We start from the raw sequence: 27,681 nt of genomic DNA, 5'->3' as shown, positions 1-27,681 counted from the left end.
TTAAATTTTGGACCCCACCAGGAGTCAAATACTCGGAGTCTCCAGCTCCCATAGTAACCCTTGGAGTGAACTCTTTTCGCCCCCCTTTTTTTATTTATAACATTTGACCTCCTGGGAGTTTTCACAGGGAGCCACGTCTTTAAAGCGCCCAATCAGATCACCCAATTATTTTAACATTCCACTATAGTTACGGAAGCCGTAATCGCACGTTATGATAAATAAAAATAGAAGGAAAGTGGGCTGACAATTCCAAACAAAGCTCAATGTTGTTTCTTCCTTCGAAATAACAAAGTTTCTACATTGCTTTATCCAGGCTCAGTTTTCAGAAGCTAAAATCAATGGATCGTTTAGATACACTACAGGCAGGATTGTTCCAAGATCGATGAGAAAGTTTGCAAATACGAGCTATACAGACACACACTGTCTGCCTCGAATTAATTGTACGCTAGATAGAAGTAGAAGGCGTATTGGGCCATTTATTTAAACTTTTGAGAGCACTCGGCATTCGGGCAAGTGACTCCCAAAATGACTGTAATTTTAACTCGCCCACGCAGAAAAATGCCCCCTCTCCCAAAAGTACTCTCCGCAATGACTCAAAAACCATATGTTTTGGGGGGGGAGGGGGGGGGGGGTATCTCGTAATCACGGAAGAGCAGCTTGCCATTTCGTGTTGGGCTTTCTCAGACTTATTCTGCCTCCTTCGGATCACGGACCGATTTCACTGTTTATCCTCGTCAGTTTTATCATCAACCTTTGACACGTTTCCGTCGTTTTATCTGAAAAACAGCTTAACGAACAGCTGGCACTTCCTAATTCGCCTATATCCCTAGAATCGAGACATTGGGGAAGTCAAACAACTTGTCGGCACAAAGACTTTCAACCCAAAGACAACTACAACTTTAATTTTCCTTAATTTTTCTTCTTTTAATTTTCTTTATAAGGTTCATTCCTTAGCCAAGGAAACATGGTAGTCCATCTCGTGTGCCATCTTCCATTCCCATGCCGTAATTCTTGGTTTTCACTCACGTGATCGACAGCCGTGTTTTCTCACGGAAACAAAGAAAAGATTCACATAAAAGTAGAGTTCAATTCCCGGAGGTTAAATTTTGGGCTCCAACATGGCGGCCACGACGTCAGGCGAAAACTAAGAAATACGTGGCGGCTCAACTAGAGACCAGCCTTATCACTATATACATACACGTGTAACCGTTATCTAAATTATTACTAAGAAAAAAACGGATTTCATTTTGCCCCGTTTATGAAACAATAAGTTGCATTTTATTGACAAATTAGTTAAGCTTCTCGAAAGATTAAAAAGGTATGATTTAGAGATATTCTTGCCAAAATAGAAAATAAAAAGGACTGTTGTCATTATTTAAGTTTAAATAATTTCGTAAAACTGAAAATCGTACTCGCCAAACGGGCGAGTGATCTTTGATTGGTACTCATCCGACGCCGCTTTTTACGCTCATGTGGGCTGGTGGGCGAGCGCTAATTTTTAACACTCCTGAGCTACAGTTAAATTTGGATATATTCTCATCTGTCGTGCGTAGTTGCCTAGCAAAATCAATTATTTTGTATGTTAATGACGTGATGAAAAGGGAACAAATTGTGCAGTGGTTGGTCTTAAGCGATTTTTCCCACGGCACGGCCACAAAATTAAAGTGTGAAGCCGTCTCCAAGACTTATTCGATTTGACTTTACAACCTACGTGCGTAACGTATTATAACACTCTTTTTGTACCTTCAGTGCAGCTAATATCCTAATTTTTAACGAACCAAGACCATTATATTTAGGTGTCAATCAATCTATGTTAATAATAGCGACCTTTTAACACAGGTGTTTTAGAACCACGGATGTGAACCGTGAGTTAATGCTTTTCCTTCTAACTCGTTTTCACCCCGGCCCCACAAATCAGTTGGAAGTTCTCCTTTTAGCGTCTACAACCTGACGTTTTTTAACAAAAAGTTGATAAAAAGCGCCAGAATAAAGAAAGTTCGACTTTCTGTCCAATTTTTTTCTTTCAAAAACTACTGCTGACAAGAAATATTTATAAAAATGGAAATAGAAGAGGTTAAGGGCCCATTAACCGATCTTTTCGAGCCGTTGCTAGGGAAAATTTATTCTCATATAACCTCGTCATTTTTGGTTACTTCAGAGTTATTTCATGTGTTTTAACTTTTTCATGATCAGTAACACTAGTGATGACGTCACCAGGCCACGCCTATGGTCATGTGACTAATACAGAAAAAATGCAAAGGCTCCCAGGCAGATTGCTTTCTCGGGATTTTTTTCATTGATTTAATATTTTAATTTAAATCTTCGTTACGCTATGCATCGATTTTGTATCATTTCTAAAAGGTCAGATTTTGAAAGCATTTCAAAATATTGAAAAATTCGTAATTTTCTGAAAAAAGCATGATTTCGAAAAAGAAATGCATAGCTATGTTGCCAATGTTGGCTTTAATCGGAATTCGTCGAAAAAGGCTGGATTTAATGAAAAACCGCGTTTCCTTTAGCATTTAAAGAAACCGGAAGTGCGCCCGATATATATTGGAAGTTATCCTATCAGCGCGTGCGCAATTTACATTACCAGCGCACTTCGGTAAGATCAAACAAAGCCACACGGAGTTAGTTTTTCTCTTTCTATTGCTCTTGTTTTTCTGTCTTTCTCCTATTTTGTCTTCGCTAGTACTTTTTTACTTTGCATTTTGCGAAACACAAAGAAAAACATCTAAAATGTAAGCGAATTTGCAAGTTTTTGAGTTGTGTTTATTTTCCGTGCTCAGGCTGACGGTCAGCTGTAATAAAAACAAAACAAAAAAAAAGCCCGCTTGGGTAGCCAATCACAGCGCAAGATTTTGTTTATCTACCTGCTCACGGAGCTAGCCATGTATGTAATAAAATATTTATATATATATTAATATTGGGTTTCAGCATAATAGCTCATTGAAGCCTTTACAGGCTGTTTATGCCCCTTAACATGCTGAACTTATAGCTTGCAAGCAATTCAATGCAAGCCTATCACGGTATCTAGGACGGTCGCTATCTTTCACTGAGGTACTGGAGAGGAATTCTGCCATTTACTAAAAATAACAGCTTTATCCAGAGCGGAGTTTGAGAAAAAGAAAACGTCTGTATTATAATAGTGTTTAATATTCCTTAATGTTTGTTTTATATTTTATCACAGAGAAGCCTTCAATTTCTTCTTGGCGAAGCCGTAACAACCGTGGTCGAAGAAAACCGAAAGTAAGACAGCAGAAAGGTTAGTATAAGGAGCTACTGATATGGAACGATGAAGATCCTAACACCAGGAAGATCCTGCATCGAAGACGAAAAACTTTTCGTTTTGTTTACAGTCAAAAAATTCTGTTGAGGTGGTAACCAAGTGAAGTAGGAACTGAAAGTGAAACATTGTCTGTACTTAGCAGTTGACCGCCTGGGCACCATTATGTTTTTATGCTCTTAATCTCTAGTAATAGGATCTTAATACCAAGCGAAGGTAGTTTGCATAGTGCTACGATCTTCGTTACGTAAGAATGTATGAGCTTATTAGCGCTTTAATTATCCACACAGAAATTAATCAGTGTTTGTAAAACAATCTTGAATATTAGACCTAAAGAGCTAATAACTTCACCATGTTTCACCAAGTTTCACACCTCTTTAATTGTTTGGAGTCAATTTGAATTACACTTCACCACGGATAATTCAAGTAGAATATCAAGTGGAAAAAATTATTACCGTGATAACAGAAGAAGAGATGAGCTTATTAGCGCTTTAATTATCCACACAGAAATTAAACAGTGTTTGTAAAACAATCTTGAATACTAGACCTAAAGAGCTAATAACGTCACCATGTTTCACCAAGTTTCACCACCTCTTTAATTGTTTGGAGTCAATTAAGACGAGCCCCTATTAATATAAAACAAAGAATTAGTCGCCTGAAGCATTTGATTTGAATTACACTTCACCACGGATAATTCAAGTAGAATATCAAGTGGAAAAAATTATTACCGTGATAACAGGAGAAGAGATGAGACTAAGGTTTCAAATTTCCATTCTATAGTTACTCTGCGTTCAGTTTAAAGAGTTAAATATCTTACAATATCATTAAGAACCCTTATCCCAAAAGCCAAAGAAAGGTTATGTTGCAAATTCCTCCAATATGTAAATTAAAATGAGTTTGATTAATCCATCAAAACAGATGTCAAAGTTACGTATTCGTACTCGCTTTGTTTTGAACAGAGCCAAAAAGGTTCAAAAACTTAGGGACCGTTCATTTGTTATAAGGTAGGGGGGGCTGGTGGGATTTGGGGGGGGGGCCATGCGAAAAAAAAATGGCTTTCGAGGGGGGGTCATCCCAAAAAAATAAGGGAAAAAGGGGGGGTCACGTGAAATATTTTAGTAAAACTTTAAAATGGCATGATGTTTGAATATCAAAAAAATTGCTATAGAATAAACATAGAAGGCAGGATACAAATTTATTATAAACTTTCCATTTGCTTTAAAAAAACGTTTGGCGACAAAAAGCATTTGTAGCTACTGAAAAGAAGTATTTAACACTGTTATTTTCGAATGCAACTTTCACTGGCAGTCATCTTCATCTTCGCTGTCGTCGAGTTCTTCGTCGCCGCTTGTGCTGCTATGGGAGTCTCCTTCACCAATGCTGCAAGAAGCAGCAATGCTTTCCGTCAGAGTGTACTCTTCAGGGTACATGAAGGTGTAAACATAATCTCTGACTTCCTGCTCAAGGTTGGTGGTGATTCTGCTTCTTGCAGCATTGGTGAAATAATTCCCTTCCAAGAGCTGTGCGATGTATGGCCCATCTCTTCTAAATAACGACGTGGCAACATGCTCAACTTCAATACACTCTTCCGGGATGGCCGTTCTAGGAGGGTACACAAGGCATTGTGGAAGATCATTTCCTAGCGGGTTTCCAACACAGATTCCATAAACTCGTTGGACGTTGTTTTCAGTCCGCTTCCTCTTTCTTTCATTTGACTTTCTGCGGTTTTCTTTTTTCCTTCTCCTTTTGTTGATGTGCTGTTTGAGTATGCCCTTGACTATGCTGTTATAATTGCTCTTCTTATTTTCTAGTGCTTCCATGTCCTGCGTGACCTTCGTCAACTTAGCTTCTATAAATTTTATCTGTTTTACATTAAAACTGTGGGCAAATTCTTCGCCCTGCTTTAAAGCAAGCCCATTGGACTGAAAGAGTGTGGAATCGTGGCATTCAACTTTTCCACCATTGCTCTGTGTTCTTTGATGGAGAAGTTCAGTTTTCTTCCATCACTGGGCTTCAACTGGTACCCTGGCATGGAAAACTCACTCGCCCTTTCTGAACAGCCACCCGCACTTAGAAAGATTGCTTCTTTTGCTTGTAAGATGTCAAACTGCCTGGATCGTTCAGCTGTAAACCTTTTCTTAAACGACTCGTCGCTTTCGCCATTATTGCGCATTTTGGAATGAGCCTCTTTCATGATTATTATGGACGTGCCCCGTTCTACATCGTGCAAGACATAGCAGCACTCAACTAACGTCAAGGAGCTTAAAGCAAAAATACGCACTCAAGGTATAGCATCAACCCCATTTTAAAGACGGGGTTTGCAGAAGAGGAGGAAATAAAAAGGAGGAATAAACCTATACATCGAGCAAGAGAAACACAAGTTCGATCAGATAGCTGCAAGAAACATAGGAATGTCTCTAGACAAACGTATAGCTTTCTCAAAGTAAAGCTACGGCGTCTCCGAAGGAAATCGTAGGAGAACAAATATGATATCCGTGATAACGATCTACCTACTGTGCTTGCAAACAGTTCTAATCACAGCCGGGCCCGACGTCACAATATAGAATGCAAGTAAGCAACATGTTCACGGTAAATTTCATATTTTGTCCCTCAAAAGCAAATTCATGGAGATTTAAAAGTATATCTTGCAATAGAAATGAGCCTAAACAATGCATAAACACATGGCAAATTACAGAGGTGTCAAACTCAACGAGTCGACATGCAGATAACAGCGGAAACCATGCAGACCTATGACCTGTAAAAATTTGCCATAGCACGATCTAACAGCTCAACTCCACTCAATTCCTCCTTATTACACAACATGAAGTGCCCTTCATGAACACGAGTGAAGCGACAAGAAAGGTCGAGTGACCGAACAGAGAACGGTAAATGTACAAATGTCACGAACCGTAAAAGTCGTGTAGGCTAGTCAACCCCATTTTACCTTGAAAATTAAGAAATTTTAAACCATAGATAAATTTAAACCACAACAAGTATGCTAAAATTCATAAAAAGTAATCCACTATTTGCAAGATTTGAGAACACTCGTAGCTTTTTGTTTTACCTGGACAGGGCAACATTTATACATGCCTATCACTAGAGTAGAGGTAAAAACCTTCCAAATAAAGACATCTGTAAATTAAATGTAACAATGTGTTTCACACAACACATCAACAGATTTCCAGTTTTTTCACAACACTTCGTACTTGGTTCAGTATCACAATGCAGGAGCAAGGAAAGACTCTGTTCCAGGTTACTGTTACTTCCGTAAGATTGAGAAGTTTATGAATGAGCACTATGAGGAGGGGGAGAACTACAGAGAGTTTCTAAAGTTGTCCTGTCAAGAAAAGGTAGGAGAAATTTGTTCTTTTTGTTGTGAATGGACTGGATCACCCATAGAAAGATATCCTAAACCAGTTCCTGACCATTCCTGCCTACCGGAATACCACTACCTCTCCTACCAGAAGACCCCAAAAGAAGGGCGTGATCCAGATGACTGGCAGCCAAGGGTCCAAGCGAAGAAAGAGCATGGAGGTGGCAGGCTGGTTTTATCTGACCCAGAGAGCGTTGCTCTATTTGCAGATAAGTTTATTGTCAAATCAAAGTTTGTGGTGGATTATCTTCAGCATCTTGAAGTGCTGGAATTTAAAAGGAAAAGGAGAGCAGAAGGGACGCAAAGTAGGGACGCAAAAGATAAATCATATGAGGATTATCCTTGGACTGAGTTGTGCGAAGATTTAACCAAGCTTAAAAAGCAACGTGTTCCAGAACAAAACAAGTACTTGAACCACCACGGGCTGAAACAGCATTTGAAAAGCAGCAAGAGTGAGAAAGTAAAGGCAGTTGTGAGACATTCAGGCTTGCGGCAGAAGAGTCCTCTCAGAGATGGCCAACCAACACTGAGAAATGCCAGGACATTGACACAAAATGACAACAGGGTAAGTGCTGACAGCAGTGAAACGGATGAAAGTGACAATGATGAGTATGACAGTGATGCCATTGACTCTAGGGGAGAAGATGACTCAAGTGATGTCATTCTTGCATTCATCAATTCAGATGAGGAAGATACCAATGAGAGGCCAAATGCCACACCCTCAGGGCGAGCCATAACTAGGAGATCCGAAATTGACTTCTCTTTCTTTTGATTTGTTTTTTAAACAACAGCTCTCTGTAGTATAGGGATTGTAAATATTGTCTTCATAGTGAGCACAATAACGTGAAGTAGGGGGATAATAGAGAAATATTAAAAAAGTTGAAATCTAAATATTGTTTGTTCAATTTTTTTTGGGGGGGGGGTCATCCCAAAAAATGACCGCTATAAGGGGGGGCCATGTGAAAAAATTGGTAAGCTGAGGGGGGGTCATGCGATTTTTAAATGGTGCTTCCCAAATCCCACCAGCCCCCCTCCCTCATAAAAAATGAACGGTCCCTTAACCGCCAAGCTAATAACATCTATAGTCAGAGGAAATAAATGTTTTCAATAATTGACCTATTAGTTTGCGCACCCAACCCGTGAAAGCCAAAACATACCAGAATTTAATACCACCCGTCGTGTTCGCACGGACGAGTTAAAATTTTCAAACCTCCAGCCCTTTTGGTTTTTCTTATCTGTTTGCCCAAAATGGAGAAGCGTTGTTCAGGGGACATTCTGTGTTGTAGTCCATTCTCTCTCATTTTGTGATTAGCCATTCGCCGGTCGATGTTCGGCTCATTAACCTGGATTGATCTACTCATGCTAGGTAACAGTAATTGCTAGGTAGTAAGTTGAAGCTGTGGACTGAATTTAGATCATTTTTTTATTAATATTGCAACTTGAACGATACCTTGAGTTTGGTGAATGTCCTACTTAAATTAAAAATTTTCAATTTGGATTAATCTCTCCTGCATTTACAAATTGAAAGACCAGGAAAATGCTGTGGACTGTTGCATGTTCCTTCATCTTCGCCGGCTTCTTTATGGACTGCGTATCTGCTGGGGAGCAATGCAGACAGGAACGGAGCATAAATGGGATGGCTCTACAGGGATTCGTCTTTAAAAAGTTCTCCGTAAGAACCATTCACGAGTGTGATATCAGCTGTGAAAGAGAACTCACCTGTCAAAGCTATAACTACGTTGTAGGGGAAAATTTGTGCGAACTGAATGACCGCACCAAGGAGGCAAGACCTGAACATTTCCGCTCAGACCCGGCACGTGTTTACAAACGACGCTTGAGCAACCGGGGTATGTACAAAACTGTAACGAAGCTTTAAAGTGTAGACGCTTTTCAGAGGCGGATGCCAACAATAAGTCTTATGCTTTTTTCTTTAGCGCCTATTATCGACTTTTAGTGAAGCGTCTCGAAAGGAGTACCTTTTTCGGGTTTCAGGTATATAATAGAGCAGGGATTTCATAAGTTGAGGTATATGAGAGGGTAGGGAAAGCTGTCATATATTTCGAACAGACGCAAAAAGTAAATGATAAGACTGGACTTCCTCTTTTGGAGATTCGTTCATACGACCAGCCAGTTGCACTGTTCCTAAGTAAGTACGTGTACCTTTTTTCAATAAAAGGTATACGAAAGGTGCACCTTTTGTCTCAAAATGGAACATAAAATTGTAAAGGACTGGCCCTCAAGGCGGAGGTAAAAATTAAAAAGCTTTGTTGAGTACCCCCTCCCCCGTGGGGAGAAGGGGGGTTAAAAGTGCATCAAAAGAAAGGGTATAAATTTCCGTTTGTGGTTGCAATCCTCGGTTCAATGACATCTCGTTTTCTAATAATGAAAAAGATATCTCAGGTTTAGTAGGCCTTGTTTTCCCGAGAGTTTGACGTTCATCAACTATCCTTAAAAAGGGGTTCTTTTTTAGAACATTAAGTTTTTGCTCGCAGCTATCAGCGTACAGGCTTTCGTTCGACAGAGAGTATTATCACAATAGTAGAGACCGTAGTATGCTTAACGCGTTTTGTAATATGTTATTTTTTCATTGATTAAAGCTCCTCTGGGATCCATTCCGGAGCTCCCAGCGCATTCGTGTCAGGAAATAAAGGCAAGCGAAGGCAAAGACACCATTAGCAGCAAGTATTGGCTTGATCCAACCGGGAATGGAACGGCAGTTTTGGTTCATTGCGACATGAACTTAGGTTACTGTCAACAGTCTGTATGTCAGTTGTGTGTTAGCTTAGAAATTAAGGATTCGTGATTTTGCTCTTCCACAGTTAGCTTGGGGGAAGCAGGGTGGGAAGGGGGAAGCGGAGGACGGGAAGCTCTCAAGCTACATTCGTCAAACTTTGTGTCTTTTCCTAACATTTATCAGGGAACATTTGCTATGTGACTTGACGTGTTTATGGCAACCATATTTTCAAAGGGCATTGTGCTTGTACGGATTTGGAAGATAGAAAGATTTTGTACGAAAACCTTTGCAGAATTGTTCTATTTTTAATTCCATGGCGCAGTTTTGATATTTCTGAAAACTTTTTAAATCCAAGATGGTGGATCCAAGATGACAAGGCTTTACGTCATTTACGTGTAATATAACGTCATGATTGACTCGTGGGTATTACTTAAGTAAACAAGCCTCGGATGCTTTATATGGAATGTAATTCTTATTCCTGAGGAGTCGGTACATTTGGTGACATATTGGGTAGGGCCACAAACAGCCCTCCCACACCCCCCTCTCCTCGCCCCCATCCCGCCGAGGTTCAAGCATGTAAAAAGGATGTATAAGGTCAAGTTTTCATTTGCTTCGTCAGGGAACCAGAGTCAACATACTACGCTTCCTAGTGGACCGCGACACCCACAAATTTTCTTGCCACCTTCAGAGTAACGTTTTTGATGTTGCCAGTTTGTTTCAAACCAATCACGTGGTACATTGAAATGCCCCACGTGAGGACATTTTTCTGTGTGCCATCATGACTTTTTCGTATTACGTGATGTTCATTCACAACGTGTTTATCTTCAAGAGGAAAGCTTATCGCGCTTTTTGTCTGCCATGGAACTGTCAGCATGGTCGCTGTTTATCAGCTGAAGATAAAATATGATCAGGGCAAACTCGGAGCGCGTTTTTTATACGTACTCGACACGATAAGTTTTCCTCTTGAAGATAAACACGTTGTGAATGAACATCACGTAATATGAAAAATTCATGACGCCACATAGAAAAAATGTCCTCACGTGGTGCATTTCAATGTACCACGTAATCGGTTTGAAAGAAACTCGCGGCATCAAAAACGTTACTCGTGGGTGTCGCGGTCTACTGCGAAGAGTAGTACGCAAGGGTAGACGAGGTTGGGCATGGGAGGATCCACCATTCGGGTCTTATGTGCTTTCTGAAATAAAAAGGCACTTCACATGCATTTGCCTCTAGAGCCTTGGATCATGTGTCGTAAACATGCCGGACGGTTGTATGAGAACGTCCCAAGACCTAAACAACGTTTACCAGTCTCACTCTTCTTTCTATAATTATCTGCACAGCTTGCAACTTCGACTTCGAGCATGGGATTGATGGCTGGAACAGGACTGGCGCAGTGTTTAATAACCAACCAACTTTTGGTGACAACCCTACTGCCCGCAATAGAGGACAGCCATCCAAACACCAGGGGGACTGGTGGATAGGGGGAGCGGAGAACAGGCCTTATAAAGAGGCACAGGCGGGAGCCATTCAAGGAGACGGACCCAGAGGAACTCTTACATCCCCGCGCTTTCGCATTATAGGCAGAAATATCTCGTTTCTCATCGGTGGAGGCTGTGACGTGACTGTCATTCGGGCAGAGCTACTGGTGGACAACGCGGTGAGAAGTAAATCGATCTCTCCAGCCTCTCTCGAACGTTTCCAAGATTTCATGAGAGGTTATTGGTCTCAATGAGTAGAATAGAGATTATAGGGTGTGGTAGCTGCGCAAGTAATTGGATGCATGTACTCAAGGATTGTGAACGGTCATCAAAATTAAATTAGATTAATTTAATTAAATCAAGTGCAGGCTTGAACGCAATTCAAACTCAAGGCCTCTGCGATACCGGTGCATTGCTCTACCAACTTAGATGAGGTTGCACACAAAGAAATGACCTAGAAAAAGAAATATTTCCACAGTTGGCTCTCCACCCTCCTGGTTTAGTGCAGTTGATGAAAAAACCGAATTGAGTTTCTCGTTGTGAACGCTAATTTTTGTTTCTATCTAACAAAATATTTCTGTTTTGTTTTTAAGGTTGTCAGGACCAAGGTTGCTAACTGCTCAGAGACAATGTATCGTAAGAGCTGGGATGTGCAAGACTTGATTGGTACACACGCTCAAGTCAGGCTCATTGATGCCAGCTCTGATGTGTGGGGTCACATTAACTTTGATGACCTCAAAGGCGACATTATTTGTGGCAAGGATTAAAGATTTGATGTCATGTTGTACTAATGGAGCAATTTTTACAAGATTTGATAGAAATGAGAGTCGTTTCTCTGAGTCATTATGTCCTAACTTGCGAGCTTTAAGTCATATTTCAGTCAAAGTGAACACGTAGGTAAACCACTTTACTCTATTTTAAAAAAAATGATAATCACAATCGAAATAAAGGTAATAATAAAAACTATAACTGTAAATCAATTGTTAAATACCTTGCAGCAATAAAAGTGATAACACATAAAAAGCTGGGCTCATATCCATAGTTTTTTTTTTCGAACCTCTTACCTTTTCTTTCTTTCCTTATTTGAATACAAGGTGTCGTTGCGCAATAACTTCGGAATTGTTTGATCACTTTTAAATCTATTTAGCCTTGGGAGGCTTTTATACTTAAACAGCATTCAAACAAAATTGTCCACCAGAGTTAGGGATCAGTTTCCAATGCAACGTTCTGCTATATTACTCGGACACGCTATTTTTTTTTTTTTTTTTTTTTTTTTTTTTTTGGTCAAAATTTATCTTTCTTGAAGTTAAAAGCAAACCACGAGTGACTTCCATTAACGCAACATTTGCCGCACAGATCTCGGAGATGTAACCTCGATCCCAGGTTCTCTCATCTTCCCACCCTATCACTCCGGAAGGTTGCACAATTTTTATTCAGTATTCATAATTACTACATGCCGTTGTAGTTATGTCTAGGTTACATCATGGAATGACGGTGCACCAAAACTGAAAATTGAAAACAGCGATATCTATTAATGAACTGGAACAAGGTATTTAACAACATGCAAGATTCCATTGACGTTTTGGCAAACACCTGCTATGTATTTTCATGTGAAACTAAAATTGATGATATCAGAGTGGCCGTAAAACAATTTTTAATCAAAATTTGTCGCGTTGACGAGAATGCTGGATTCTTCTTCAGATAGTTTGAAGCGCAACTTTTTACCAGTCATCGCTATCTCATTTGGAATCATCCTTCCATTTTGTCAGGCCGGGTGTTGTGGTAAGAGTATGACTTTGTCAATTAATTTTTTGCTTCTCTATTTTGGTTTGAAGTTGTATTTCACTCTCACACTTTCTTTATCACTAATCCGTTTGAACAACGCGTGCTGAAATAAAGTTCCATATTGCTTCATCCGGGCTGAGTTTTCAGAAGCTGCGAAAATCATTGCATCGTTTAGTTACACTGCAGGCAGGATTAAAAATGCTAATTATTCCAAGATCGGTGAGAAAGTTTCCAAATATGAGCTATAAAGACACACACTGTCTGCTCCGAATTACTTGTACGCTAGATAGAGATAGAAGGCATATCGGACCATTTATTTAAACTTGAAGAACAAGATGGTGCCAAACAAAATTTTTCAAAAAACTAAAAAAGAAAAGAAAAGAAACTGAAGCACAGTAAAAGCGTTGGTTTTCGCCAGTCTTTAATTAGTTACAGCCGCTTTCTTGTATCTCGCTTATATTTTGCTGTTTGTTTTTTTGTTTTCGCTAATTACGCTTAAAGCTTCATCTTCACAAACGCCGTCCATTACCGAAATTAGCCTCAAAGCTTAAGCGGCGACAAAAGTTAACAACTTTTTGTTCTTCCAACATGTATGAGTGAGTAATTATCGGTTTTCTTAAGGATTTAGCCAGAAATAGAGGGGGGAGGTGGTGATGTCTTTGTGGCCCACTCTGTATATCCAAAAGTACTGACTGACTAGTAAAGCTTCGTCAACCGTTTTTTCACTTCGGTGAATCACGCATGCCAAAACATTAAATTCCGTTGAAACACCCTTTGAAAACAATGGTTCCGTAGGAAAGTCCAGTAACCAAACGCAATAAAATATCCCTGGTAAATTTTAGGACAAGTCAGAAAGCTCGACGAATATAGTTCGAATGTTCTAAATCAGCCTCGCCCAACGCCCCCCCCCCCCCCCTCCCTCCTCACTCCCCCTCACGGGTTAAACAGGAGAAACGATCCAAAATTTTATTTGTCTTTTCACAGTTGTTGATAAATGTCGCAGAATCTTGTTCAACGAGCCAATACAACACAAAACTTTTACCGGCCACCTGATTAGGACCGTAGAGTCTCCCAATCCGGGGAGCTGCCAAGTAAAGTGTTATAATGAGGCTAACTGTGTGTCCATAAATGTTGGACCTTTGGATGGAGGCAGACACAAATGCGAGTTGAATAACGATACGGCTGAAAACCAAGCTTCCTCTTTCTTACAGAACAAGATGGACTACACCTTTTACGGTATTGAGGTAAGGTGTTTGATTATGAGGGTGAATAAGAAAGTAACACCCCCTCCTCCTCCTCCTCCTTCGATCCCCCTTTTCCTCCTCCTCCTCTTCTTCCTCTTCCTCCTCCTCCTTCTCCTCCTCCTTCGATCCTCCTCTTCCTCCTCCTCCTCTTCTTCCTCTTCCTCCTCCTCCTTCTCCTCCTTCTTCGATCCTCCTCTTCCTCCTCCTCCTCTTCTTCCTCTTCCTCCTCCTCCTTCTCCTCCCCCTTCTCCTCCTTCTCCTCCCCCTTCTCCTCCTTCTTCGATCCTCCTCTTCCTCCTCCTCTTCCTCCTCCTCCTCCCCCTCCTCCTTCCCCTCCTCCTCCTCCTCTTCCTCCTCCTTCCCCTCCTCCTTCTCCTCCTTCTTCGATCCTCCTCTTCCTCCTCCTCCTCTTCTTCCTCTTCCTCCTCCTCCTTCTCCTCCTTCTTCGATCCTCCTCTTCCTCCTCCTCCTCTTCTTCCTCTTCCTCCTCCTCCTTCTCCTCCCCCTTCTCCTCCTTCTTCGATCCTCCTCTTCCTCCTCCTCTTCCTCCTCCTCCTCCCCCTCCTCCTTCCCCTCCTCCTCCTCCTCTTCCTCCTCCTTCCCCTCCTCCTTCTCCTCCTTCTTCGATCTTCCTCTTCCTCCTCCTCCTCTTCTTCCTCTTCCTCCTCCTCCTTCTCCTCCTTCTTCGATCCTCCTCTTCCTCCTCCTCCTCTTCTTCCTCTTCCTCCTCCTCCTTCTCCTCCCCCTTCTCCTCCTTCTTCGATCCTCCTCTTCCTCCTCCTCCCCCTCCTCCTCCCCCTCCTCCCCCTCCTCCTTCCCCTCCTCCTCCTTCTCTCCTTCTTCTTCCCCTCCTGCCATCACCTCCTCTTTCTCCAGATAATCACCAGCACTACTTAGTCTTAAATCGTATTATTCACATTTATCTATTTGTATCTGCTTCATTTTCGTTTAAACAGAATCCCTGTAGTAGCAACCCATGTTTTAGCGCTGGGACTTGTAAAGTAGGATACACCGCGAAAGGATTTCGTTGTAAATGTCCCCCAGGATTCACTGGGGAGCTCTGCAGCAAAGGTAAATGTAAGAAGTTCTTAAGTCAAAAATTGAAGGGTTGAAGGTTGTAAATCCTCCCCCTCCCTATGGGAGCAGGAGAAGGCTAATCTCTACTGCACCCCCCCCCCCCCCCCCACACACACACACACGTGCTTCTCCACACTCTTGAATTGAGAAACAAAACATGAAAGCCACGCACTTCATGGTGAATATGTGTATGAGCTCCACAGGCATGCTCTGAATAAGAAGGGGCACAATACATCAGGCAAATCTTCAGGCAGTATGCCTGCATGGTGCAAGATAGAAACTGCCTACATTTATTCTTCAATTTTAGCTCTCCCCACGGAAATTTTCTTTGCTAATTACTGCCGGGTGAGAGATGGGTGGCTTATGGGGGAAGGGTTGAACTGTCCGCTTCCGGAACCTTTTGTCCTAAGGTTTCATGAACCCCCTATTGTGGATTAGGAATTTCTTTATGCGTTTAAACTTTGCCTGACAAAAGTTAAAGTTAAATCGTCAGAGTAAATCTTAAAATGATGAAAAAAAAAAAAGGGTCTTGAATTATCGCTTCAGAGAAAACACAATAGCCAATTTCCGAATTGCCGTAAGCCTCTCTATCAAAGCAAGGCCTGGTGCACAACCATTCATATGAAAATGAGTTTAAATTTTATGTGAATGCAACCTCATTTTCATATAATAGAATGGGCACCAAAACTGGCTCTGAGAAAGAGGCTAAAGGTAATTCGAACCTTGATTTACAGCCGTTAACGAGACAATTCTGTTTTATTTACAAATGTTAGCACCTGTAGGTTGGAGCAACGGCCGTGAGATCGTATGTCAATTATTGGTAATCTAGTGATTTCAACCTTTGTGAAATTTGAGAATAATTTGAAATAAAATTTCTCTCCTTCTTACACAGCCTGCAGCTTTGATTTTGAAGACGGTATCGGGGGCTGGGAAAAAACTGGTACAGCTTTTGATAAACAGCCCACCTTTGGTGATAATCCTGCAGCGCGTGGCAGAGAGTCTGCCAAACAACAGGGGGACTGGTGGATAGGAGGTGCTGAGATCCGTCCCTCCCCAGATTACCCTGCGGGCCAAAATCAAGGGGACGCTGCTTTAGGAACCCTCACATCCCCGTGCTTCGCTATCGTGGGCAAGAAAATCTCGTTCCTCATTGGTGGTGGAGGCTGCACTGAGGATTCTGTTCGTGCAGAGCTAATTGTGAATAATCAGGTACAGAATCCATCCTTCATGATCAGGCTGATTTAATGTCATGCTATTTGTGGTAGCCCTCACACACTCTTGACTCAAGTCTAAGGTGTCCTTGAATGCTTAACAAAGCTGTCTTTATTTTGGTAATACTTTAAGGGCATATTTGATCTTTGAATTTTGATTCTTTGGGGGCGATTTGATTTTTGAATTCTTGAATTTTCAGTTGACTTCAGAGGAAAATCCTTTTCTATTGATCCAGTGGGAACTGTATAAGTTATAGTAATGGAATTCAAGAAGTTATTTATCATTTGCGGAGGGTTATCACAGCAAACTTTGTTTTTCCAGGGAGATCATAGACAAGTTTGATGTCTTCGAGGGGAGTAATATGAAACGGCTCGTTCTGCGCGAAGTGTCGAAGGCGCGCGAGAAAACCACAAATTATCACAGGCAGTGGGGAACGGGGTGGAGCTAATGGGAAGCTAGAGTGGAACGTCAGTCAAATATTTATCAAAGGGAATATTTAAAGAAAAGATGATAGTCTTGTAGCTTTCTCTTTCCCCTTGCAAACTTGCAAACTTAAGAGGTGCCAGCTCTCTTGGACAAGTTTTTCCTGTCGTATGTCTTTCCGGCTCACTGCCTAACAAAGTACAGGGCAAACCACGACCTATTCATTCATAAAATTTACAAAGATTACTCCTCTCTGGGCCACCTCCCTTAATGCGGCTCGTCAAACAAACAAAAACCCTCCAAACCGCCTGTGTAAACAAACAGAAGAAGAGCGAGAAATTACCATATTGTTTACAGGTTGTCAGGACCGAGGTTGGTAACTGCCAGGAGACGATGTATCGTAAGAGTTGGGATGTGCAGGACTTGATTGGTCAACATGCTTGTGTCAGGCTCATTGACGAAAACCCTGGCGACATCTCGTGGGGTCACATCAACTTTGATGACCTCAAAGGCGATATTATTTGTCCACAAGACTGAGGCAAATTTCAATTTCAAGGTTGTACTAGAACATTCCATGTAGTTAATGAAAACCGTTTTATTTTACATGGCTTTAAAATAATCACGGGCAATTTTGTGGAGGGTTATGACGGGGATAATAGACCCCCCTCTCCTCCACCCCCCGGTTAAAAGAAAAATGCACAATATTCATATATTTAGGCAATTAGTTTGTAGTATTATTGTATAATTCTGAGAGTGTTGGACACAAAAGAAGACCAAAAATATAGTGATAGGCCCAGTCTGCGTTGGGCTACAAGACGTCCCATACCATTAGACTCTAGCTTTTAAACGACTAGGAGTAATTTTCCTCCCAACTGTATATAGCATGTTAGTCCATCGTAAGATTTCCTTGAGCATTAAGTTCATCGACACCAAATTATAAACCTGGGTGGAGATGGTTCTGTGAGAGTGAAGTGTCACTCTGCCCAAAATACTACATAATGAGCCCACCCCAACCTCCAATCCGAGCTAATTCGGAGTTCAGCGCTCTTACCCAGGCCACCACGCTACCCACAAAAATAGACACTAATTTCTCTTCCCAAATCATGACTGGAACTCTCGCGCGGTCGAAAGAAATATTGTTTTAAAACCGCAGGATCCCTGATAAAATAATGCGCTATCGTATTCCAGTTTAAAAACCGATGGCATTTCCTGCTTCGTTCATAATTATGCGTTCATAATTATAGAAACTAGAATTAAGGCACATCTCCCCCGAACGCAAACAACAGACACAAGATTTATGTTAATGAACAACAAGTCTTCCTTTTGATTGAATATACATTCCCTCTTTATTTACAAGTTTCCTACCCAACTTTACACGAACGTCAACTTATGCGCGGGGTTGTATGATTTTTGACCTGAGTTGAATAAAATCTGTTTTAAACTACCTAAAATAAAAGCAACAGTTTACGTGGGTTCGTAGTGGTGTAGAAATACCAGTCTTGAGAGCTGAACAGGTTCACGACAAAGCGGGCATTCAGGCTAGAATAGAAAATACAGATCACTTCAATTAGAAGAAGTCACAAAGTCGAGTGAATGAAAATAATCAAGTTACTAAAACCCAGGTAAAGTTGGGTCACCTCGTTTAACCAGTACTTTTGAGTACTTGGGTTAATCACAACTTTTCAAGGGCAATTTGGAATAGATAGGCGCGTCGAGTAAATTTTGCAGTGTTTGAAAAATCTTCAGTTCCTTGCCTCCAGGAGGGGGATTGCGCCAGAGTTTAAAAAAAAAAAGTGCACAATTCCTCCAAATATTAAGTGATTTACTGATAATAATGCCCTTGTAAGTAAACTTTCTTTAGCCACGAGCTACACATTACGTTGAGTACTTAGCGCTCTGATCGTACTTATTAATATCTCTGAAAAGTTTCCGAAAGTATTCACAAACTAAAAGACCTTCTGATGGGTTTAAAAAATATCTGGAACTCTTAGGAAGATTTTCGGTAATCTTAAGAATTTTTAGGACCATCTTCGGAATTTCCGGATGACGTTCGGAAATTCTTGGAAATTCTGAGAACTTTCGTTGTTGTTCGACAATCTTTGGAGGTCTTCGGTAGTCTTCTTTATATCTTCGGGTCTCCAGGAGGGCTCAGGAGAGCTTTAGGAATTTACGATCTTCCGAGTTTCGTCATACTAACGTCGGAAGCCTTTGCTGTAATTTACCCTAGCTATGCTATTTTGCACTTTTCTGCACTCGTATTACACGAAAGCTGCACCACTTTTTTTAGCCGATCATAATTAAGCAATTTTTTTATACGTGTATTATCAAATGATTTGCTGATCGAGTTAACATATCCACTCAAGTCGACGGAAGTCACCGCAAAACCGACCAAAAGGTCTTTGGTTGTTCTCTTTTTTGTATTTAAAGGTTCCGTTCTTTGTTTTTTCTAACTCGGTAACCATAATCGTCTTTTTCATTCGAGTTGAGTGCCTAGTCAATTATGACTTCACAGCATGCATAGCCCTGTGGCGGTCTCACCTTGCTGCTACACCATTCAGTAATACAGCTCCAACAAAACAAATGGCCACACGGAGTTGCACTCTTGTCCCGCAGTCTCTCCAAGCAGAGTGCACACTTCAAGCCAGGCGTAATAGTGGCGCTTGCTTGTGTTGTCTTGTCTGTTGTTACAAGGCTTTCTAGCGACTTGCCAGATTTTAAATGCTGTTAAAAACGAAGAGACAATCATGGTAACCTTGTTAGTAACCTTGTTAGCTCTGTAAGGACTGGAGAGTCAACAGGGTCACTTTGACGATTCTTTTCCAGAGGAGAGAACACAGAAAGGGATAGATGTTAGGCTGCGAGCTATGTAACTAAATAGTACATATTTGAAAGGAAAAATTGCAGAGTTGTAAAAAAACACCTAGAAATAAATGCTAAATCATTTAGATTTGAATTCTCTTTTGCGTCATGCAACGTCTACTCAGAGGAAGAAAATGCAAACGAAAATGTGAACAAAATGGTCGCACGAAAAGCCAGCCTGTTGAAATTCCTACGGTTACGAGAGCGTTTTCGAAAAGCTCCGTTTTCGTGACGGATTAGTGTGAACGGTTGGCGGCCTAACCGTAGAAATAAAGCTGCGTTTTCAAATTTCTCCGGCGTAGAGTGGACGCTGTCTTACATGTTTCTTATCGCGTAACGCCTCCACAAGCATCAATGTTGTGGAATACGTGACGAGAGGCAACGGTATTGGCTACTGCGCTGATATCTCACCTGATAGGCGGTCAATAAGAGAGTGATACTCAGTTGAATAACGGACAGATAACCAAGCAGGCGATAAGTAGGTCTGGAACCATCATTTCTGAGACTGCTTCGAACCAAGAGCTGGAAGCCAAAGATGAGTTTAATACGATGAGCATCATAATGCAGTCAAACCTGCGATCAGGCGTTCGTTGTTTACCAAAAAAAGAACGCCTGATTGCTGGTCATAAGCACGCAGGAGCCACGTAATAACAAACCAAACAAACATGTCAAGCAAGCAAGCAAACAAACAAACAAACAGACAAACAAAAAACAGAAAAACAAACTCAAAATAATCGATGACGTTTATACATGTAAGAGTAATGTACCCGGCTCTTATTTAGAATTGCAGACAAATAGAATAACCTGTTTTATGGGAACTTGTTTTCCAGCAATTACCACTGGAGTGTCGCAAGTAATGCACATTTTTTCTTAGGTTTAAATTTCTACGCTAAGCGATTGGCTCAAAAAACCTGTAATCAGTCCAATCAGAAAGCCAAATCTAATAGTGGCTCCGTCGCACACGGTAGGACTAAAAGTGTCATGCACTGCGCATTATTACTTACATATTGGACTCCAGTTAGCCTTTTCGCGATGTGATAGAAAACGCCGTTCAAATAAAACAGTGCTAAGTGTGCTCTATGGACATCTGTAAATTAAAATACAAATGGGTGTTAACAATTTTCTCATTACTGAAGCTTATGTTATTTATCAACTTGAAGTAAATGAAGGTAAATTAACCAAATTAACCAAGGGGCTGACGCTCAAAACACCAGCTTCACCAGTCCGCTGTGGCAGGTATCTTTATCGACTTCAAATTGACAAATAGCAGGTGTTTCAACTGCCCGATAATGTAGCCCAACAGTTTCTTTTAGAGTCAAACCACTTAAATCTTAAATCCGCGTAGCAGCCGTTTCCGGCTTTTCTTTTCCAGGCGAAGGAACTCCCCTGGGGTGAGCAAAATCCCCCCTGCTCCTTATTTTTCGCATTCGCTGGCAGTTTCCTTCCCTTCGCGTGCTTTTTTGGAAACGTCTGCTACGCAGGCTAGCCTTTGATCGACCGGACCCTCTCTCTATAGCACTTAATGGCGGCAGATATACGCTGTACTTACAAAGAACCACAGTTCTAAGAATGGGAATAAAAGTGCATAGCAGTTCTCTTGTCCTTGTATTAAATCCTGCAACAGATTAAAAGACATTTGGTGATGAACGTATTATAAGGGTTCGGAGCCACTAAATTCGTAAAAATTTAAAAAAGAGTTGAACTTGCGAGAATTTAAGGCAGTTTTATCCCACCATAGCATAAGTGCTTGGAGGTAATAGAAACCATTAGGAGCAACCTTAAGTTCTTGACCCCTGGGGGGTGGGGGGGGGGGACTCCCAGAAAAATCGGGTGGGGGTGTGCGGCCCGCTTCCCAAAACCCTTGCCCTATTTATGACCAAAATCTGCGATATTCCCTACCCTATTTATGACCTGACCAAAAATTCGAAACCCTATTTATGACCTAACCCTTAAATCAAAACTCTGCTTCACAGCTCCATTATAATAAGTTCCCTAGTTCAGACCAATGTTAAATTACCGTAACCATAATTTGTAAAGGGCTTTTGTTGATTTCCTTTTCGATAATGAAAAAACTGGCTTCTTTTTAAAGACATACCCATATCAAGGCTAGAGTGCAAAAACCATACCCTATTTATGACCAAATGGCCAAAATCAGCTAAAATCAATACCCTATTTATGACCAAAACAGCTGAAAAACCATACCCTTTGGGGCTGCACATACCTATATGGCCCATATAAGGGAGTACCCCCCCCCCCCCCGGGTCGAGTTGTTGACCAATAAGTTTAAGTGGACGCCCTTGGGACACCCAGTTGTGTCCGCTTAGTACAGGGTGTCGTCTTAAAACTGGTTCTGATACATTGTGCAACAATAGTTAATTATTAACCCTTTTGAAATCATCACGTTTACTGAATGATAACCACAATTCGTTGCATAACAACACATAATTTAACTTGCGATCTTTTCCTCTAAACTCTCTTCTTTTATCATCGCCAGTGAAACAAGGTTAAAAATAATGCCTGATCACAGGATATCCAAACAGTATTTTCTGACAGTAACAAGTGTAGAAAAATTTGGTGCACAGAAATTCGTGACTGAAACTGTGGTCATCAAGTATATAAGACTAAGGACTGCTCATAGCCCAATGTCCTGTCAGTCAATGCATCAATTCAGAATATTCTGCTTAGCTTTAAAATGACAACACTGAACAATTTTAAGGAGTCCGAGATGCCCTTAGAAATAAAAAGCCCTTGAAGTGTTCCTTTACTGCATGTTTTGTGCAAATAAATGGCTCAATATAGGTGTCCGCTGAATGCAGATTTGTTCTACAGTAAATGTGGTAAGAAAATTTAGGGACTCAAGTTGGTGTCCCCTTAATAGAGGGTGTTAGCTTAATTGGAGGTAAGCTTAATACAGGTTTCACTGCATTGGGAAAAAATACACTTAAAGCTAGCAGTGAGTGGCTCTTCTTTTTAAGAACTTAATGAAATTTAAAAATTTGAAATCAAAATATTCATTTCAAAAATCTAAGAACACTAATGATTAACTAAGGATCCAGAACAGAGGATCAACCAAAGACTCCCCCAGAAAGACTTCTATGTCATATCATTTCCTAGACTCCGACATTAAATTTCATTGTAGCACTGAGCATGACCTAATAACCTTGGTCAGCATTGAAAGCCACACAATAGTGACAACAACTTTTTATCTAATATGTCGAATTATTCTTGCATTTTAATTGGTACTTACATGTACATGTATATATTATACTTGTGATCTGTTGGAGATCACATGCATAGATGACATGATGTCACAATTGTTTTTCTGTTTCTTTTTTAATATAAAACAGATAGATCCATGAGTCTGTTCAGTAATAGATCACAGAAGATATCAATACATGGTAAGAACATCAGTCACACAGACGACTATCTCTTTGTGTGCCACTTTTTTATACTAACCAAATTTTGAAGTCATCTGTTATGTGTTACTGAAAAGACACCAGCTACATAAAATCTATTTGTTAAACTGATAAAATAGCAAATAACATTAATATCATATCTTTAAAAACTCGTCTCACCACTGGGCTGATTTTCCTCATTATGGAGCCAAAGTTCAAGCTTTCTCAGAGCTTTGTCAATCACATAAGGACCAAACACATAAAGCAAAACCAGACTCCCTCTGCACTGTTGAGTAAAATGACTCCAGTTTGCTTTATAATAATTTATCACTACCTTATCAGAGGTTTCAGCTGTAAGGATAATTCTGCCTGCATGGTCTGACCATCTAGAGAAAAGTTCTTTGACTTATAACGATATTCAGCTCTAACCGTTTTGCCCGCTTGTAGAAACCACACTGTCACCAGGTCCTGCTGAAAACGTTAATGAAACCCCTGCCTTATATATGTGGTAACATACTGAAACATAACATAGAATATAGCTTCGTACATGTACCAATTAGCACAGACACCAACACAACTACAAGGGCTTGAATCTTTTTTTCTGCTCTCGCCAGGAGCCCGTTTGCAGGCTATCCTGCAACCAAAACCTATGACTTCGAAAACAACCGAAGTCCAAGGCATTTCTTGGCCGTCTGGGGACTGGTTCCACATGTAGTTTTCATTCTCAAAGAATTGTCCATTGGTGTAATGCAAAAAAATCCCTTTCTTTTCTTGGACTAATCAGAATTGCTGGTATATTTCAACAACATGAAATCCAAGTTGCTGTTTATTTTGACTGCAAACTGTAGCTTCTTGTGGGGAAATTTATATGAAACAAATATCCCTATTGGATAAGTCTGTGGTGAAAGCTCCCACTGTTTCGTTTAGTGAAAGACAAAATCGTGCCTTCTGCAAAATTAAACTGCGAGAGACAAAGCAAGAAAATACACCTTCCTTGAGGACAACAAGCAGATGTTTTGTTCATCATGCAACACTGTGATTGACCATCTTTGGAAGTCCATAGTCGACAAGCACCTCGTGTCTTTTTTGTCCCAAGTTACGCATAGATGTTTAATTGTTGTTCCTTTGAGTTCAAATTGTCTATGGAGCAGTCCAAATGTGGTTTTCTTTTTCAGAAACCAAGTAAAACAAGTTTTAAAAAGCTGAGAAAAAGTTGCAAGTTGCATAATTTATCACATAATAGCCAGTTCTCATCGCATAATCTGCCCCAAAAATTTCGCATAGTTTCTGTTTTTTTTTTTTTGTCACACCCTATCAGAGGGCTTGCCTTAGCTTTAGATATCAAACGCTCAAGACAATGTTAAACCACATTTCCAAACACCTCAAAGTTTATCAAAAATAATCCGCTGTGCATCTTATTTTCAACTCCGTCTCAGTGTTTGGAAACATGGCCAAACCTGGTGTTTCATGTTTGACATATCACATCAAAAGATTGACACCTGATTTCTTCTCATATCAAATTCTTAACCCTTTAAGTCCCGGAGAAAAAAACCTATTTTTCTAAGATGATAACAGAAGATTGAAACACCACAAGTAATATATTGGTTGAAAGGTATTGTTTGGGATATGTCCTAAATCACCACAACAGGTATACAAAATGTCACAAATTGAATTGAGGATTCTGCAATGTAAAAAAATGAACACATTCAAAAATACCTTATTTCTTGTATATATTGGGTACACCCCAAAACAATAGCTTAATTTGCAGCTCTGAGTGCACAGATTTTTATCAGATATTCACTTGACCGTAAAATTGTAAAGTGCAAAAGTTTCAAAAACTTGAGGGGTGGTTAATCAAGTCTGATTCAGGAGGCGGGTATGATTTTATGCTTCCAATGTGAAGATCTCTCGAAGATCCTTTTGTTGTCCAAATTTGAAATGAATTGGCCAAATATTAAGCTTATTATAGCATTTTGTGCCATATGGCATTATCAGGGCATAAAGGTTTGTGCCATTAATAGCACTATCGGGGCTTAAAGAGTTTTTGATCAGTTTAGGAAAAAGGAGACAATAATTCACAATTTTGAATAACCACCTACACCACATCACAACAGTGTACATGTAGTATTTTAAAGTATTAATAAGAATATTTACATGCATTTCAAGATTACATATTTGCATTGAAGAAACACATGTTGATTTATTCCTTAATCTTTTAATAACTTACCAACAATGAGGGAACCCTTGTTTTACTTTTGTCAACTTGAACAATATTACAGTATTCTTCTCCAAGAGTTTGAAAACCTTCAAGGACAAAAATAAGAGGGCCCCATTGAAAATTGCCCCAGGTGGTGTTGGGTTATATTCTATGTATACAGTGTACATTACTTATCTAACAGCATTACATGCTGTTACATCTTTTGAACACTGTTTTCCTATGCACACTTACATGTAATAAGTAATGTACACTGTATGTAAAATTTGTAACTATGTAATTCTACGTGATTCTTTGGGCATGTTTCCACGCTCAAAGATGAAGAGAAAGAGGTTGTTGTTCATCTTCTTCGGTCGAAGGACTTTGTTACAATTTTGCTCACTGGCTTTGGAAAAAGTCTGATATATCAACTCTACGCAACAGCAAAAGAAATGCAAATGGTGCGAATGTTGTTGTTCTCATTGTTTCACCACTCAAAAGCATCATGAAAGAACAAATACATGTAAAAGAGATGGAAGAGCTTAGGATTTCTGCCAATTAGAGAAGCAGAGTACAAGCTTGTTTTCAGTGCAGTAAAAGACTTTTGGATGCAAAATTCCAAAACATGTTGAAAAACAACTTACAAATATACCCCACTACACAACTGTGTCATGCTTAATGTAAAACATTCACCTTTAGGCTCAACAAATAAATTTTCCATTGATATATGAGGCCTCTTACTAAAATTCCTCATCCACAAGTCAATAGTAAAGATTTCTTGATTTTGGCTTTCTCTTTGCATTTTTTTTTTTTTTGTGTGTGTGAAGTAATAGTTGCCTGAGACGACATCCTCAACACCTGAATGCATGTGCTGTTGTTTGCAGACTGAACTTATAATCAATTAAATGAGCGAGTGACCACTAAAATTTAATTGAACCAATTTACATGTACCTAATTAGCCAAGAGGCGGAGCTGTTAGCGACAAGGTGTTAACAGAGGGTGGAACCTAATAAAACCACTTTTTTCCAAAGATGTCCACAGTCTCTCTATTCTTCGTTTGTCGTCCCCAGCCCCATATGCTTCACTCTCACTTTGCTCGCCTTTTCTTTCGGGTGCATTGAAAAATAGAGAGGTGGTGAACAGTGTAATTCAGAGTCATGTTCAAAGGTAGCTGCCGGTTTCGCCCCATAGCAAGTTCGCCCCCACTGAGTTCACCCCCACATCAACTCAACTTGATCGAGTTCGCCCCCAACCAGATCGAGTTGCATATAGAAATTATTCCTCGTTCTTTTATCCACTGCCTCATTAGATTACTGGTGGCGAGGAAACTTCGCTTGGTGACAAGGTGACTTCCCTTGGTGGAGACTTCATTGGTGGCAAGACTCCCTTGTGGCAAGATGACCAGTAACCGTTGGACTTTGTTGCTATGCGCTCGCGAACAAGCAAACATACATAGACTGAAATGGTTCTTCGAAAACACTTGATAACTCATGGCAAATACGTAAACACGAACACTAGAAGTTGGGGGCGAACTCGAAATAGACATTTTATAGTGGGGCGAACTCGGTGTGGGTGAAACCGTTATCATTCTGTTCAAACCTCCATCATTATCATAAGTAATGTTCCAGCAACAGTTAAGTTCCAAAAAAGGTCTACCAATTTTCCTTATCAAGGTAACAAGAAGACAAAGAAATCATCATTATTGTACATGTCATGTGCACACCATGGGGCAAAATTAAGGCAACCATTCTGCAACATACCACTTATTGTAGTTATTCCAAAATAACAGACATCAGCTAGAAGCTCCAACTCTGCTTTCCATTTGATCCAAGAGAATGGACCTTAAAATTAAAATGTTATTGGTGAATTACTTAAACTATATATTATTTTAGTTGAAATTTCCATGAATTACAAATTTCGACAAGGACAAGAATGACAGACTCTATATTAAAAAGAGAATGAATTAAGTTGCACGTTTTTCTTTGTGCGGAAATCTGTTTTATCAAGGGATTAATTCTTAACAAAGAATAATTAACGAGTTAAAAAATTATCTTCATTATCCAGCAAAGGAGATATAACGCCAACATACAAGGGCATTTCAGTATATTTAAGTAAAGAAATTGACAGAGCACACCTCGGAAATTCCTGTAAATTTGTCCAATTCCCTCTCTCAAGAAACCGAGATAGTACACATTTTTTTGGTTCGAACGAACGAGTTCCGGTTGCCCTGCACGAACAAACATTTGTAAACGCTTGTTGAAGAGTTATTCTGTGCATGCAATCATCGTGTGGAATCTTTTAGAGACATGCTGATGCTTCATATTGGACTAACAACCACAACCAACATCTCCGCCATTTTGGGTTCATGTCGCGGAAGACTGGCGCGAATATGAAAGGTACTCTTTCTCAGGTTCTCTCGAAAGAACAACTGACGTCGAGGTTGTTTCAAACTACTGCAGCTTTACTTGAGTATAAGACATCTTTTCAAGGTTTTACTCTAGGCAGGGAAGATTATATGTATAACCAGAGAGAATGGAAGTTCCACAAAAGTAATTTCCCTACTGCTGCGTGTCAGCCTTTCCATAAGGTTATGAACAGTGGTAGCACGACTTTATTCTGAC

The 27,681-nt window shown here is 40.2% G+C and overlaps 3 protein-coding genes across 4 annotated transcripts; 2 read left to right on the top strand and 1 right to left on the bottom strand.

Moving 5' to 3' along the window:
* Positions 1 to 2,934: 2,934 nt before the first annotated feature.
* On the top strand, positions 2,935 to 11,894 carry LOC149116558 (uncharacterized). 2 transcript variants are annotated; one of them, XM_089283700.1, is made up of 6 exons: positions 2,935 to 3,060; positions 3,191 to 3,265; positions 8,188 to 8,506; positions 9,257 to 9,403; positions 10,734 to 11,050; positions 11,465 to 11,894. In XM_089283700.1, the coding sequence occupies exons 3-6, from the start codon at positions 8,197 to 8,199 to the stop codon at positions 11,636 to 11,638; spliced, it is 948 nt and encodes a 315-aa protein (XP_089139826.1). In that variant the 5' UTR covers positions 2,935 to 3,060; positions 3,191 to 3,265; positions 8,188 to 8,196; the 3' UTR covers positions 11,639 to 11,894. The 2 variants fall into 2 exon arrangements, with proteins under 2 accessions (XP_089139826.1, XP_089139827.1); XM_089283701.1 differs by lacking the exons at positions 2,935 to 3,060; positions 3,191 to 3,265 and having other exon boundaries at positions 8,171 to 8,506.
* A 659-nt stretch (positions 11,895 to 12,553) lies between these two features.
* Positions 12,554 to 17,149, top strand: LOC149116557 (uncharacterized). The gene is made up of 5 exons (XM_089283465.1): positions 12,554 to 12,653; positions 13,641 to 13,900; positions 14,857 to 14,971; positions 15,870 to 16,186; positions 16,970 to 17,149. Exons 1-5 carry the CDS (start codon positions 12,554 to 12,556, stop codon positions 17,147 to 17,149), a joined length of 972 nt encoding a protein of 323 aa, XP_089139591.1.
* A 784-nt stretch (positions 17,150 to 17,933) lies between these two features.
* LOC110051394 (peroxisome biogenesis factor 10-like) lies at positions 17,934 to 27,439 on the bottom strand. Its single transcript, XM_089283711.1, has 9 exons — positions 27,195 to 27,439; positions 26,821 to 26,901; positions 25,094 to 25,170; positions 23,047 to 23,152; positions 21,021 to 21,086; positions 20,476 to 20,558; positions 19,883 to 19,993; positions 19,151 to 19,333; positions 17,934 to 18,151 (listed from the first exon to the last, which is right to left on the bottom strand). The coding sequence occupies exons 1-9, from the start codon at positions 27,301 to 27,303 to the stop codon at positions 18,077 to 18,079; spliced, it is 891 nt and encodes a 296-aa protein (XP_089139837.1). The 5' UTR covers positions 27,304 to 27,439; the 3' UTR covers positions 17,934 to 18,076.
* Between the last annotated feature and the right edge of the window lie 242 nt (positions 27,440 to 27,681).

Source organism: Orbicella faveolata, unplaced genomic scaffold (assembly GCF_042242905.1).
Source record: "Orbicella faveolata isolate gen_17 unplaced genomic scaffold, um_ofav_v1 contig_12, whole genome shotgun sequence".
In the NCBI taxonomy this organism is placed as follows: domain Eukaryota; kingdom Metazoa; phylum Cnidaria; class Anthozoa; order Scleractinia; family Merulinidae; genus Orbicella; species Orbicella faveolata.
The sequence above is the reverse complement of the archived record's forward strand: the minus strand, read 5'-3'. Positions and strand labels throughout refer to the sequence as shown.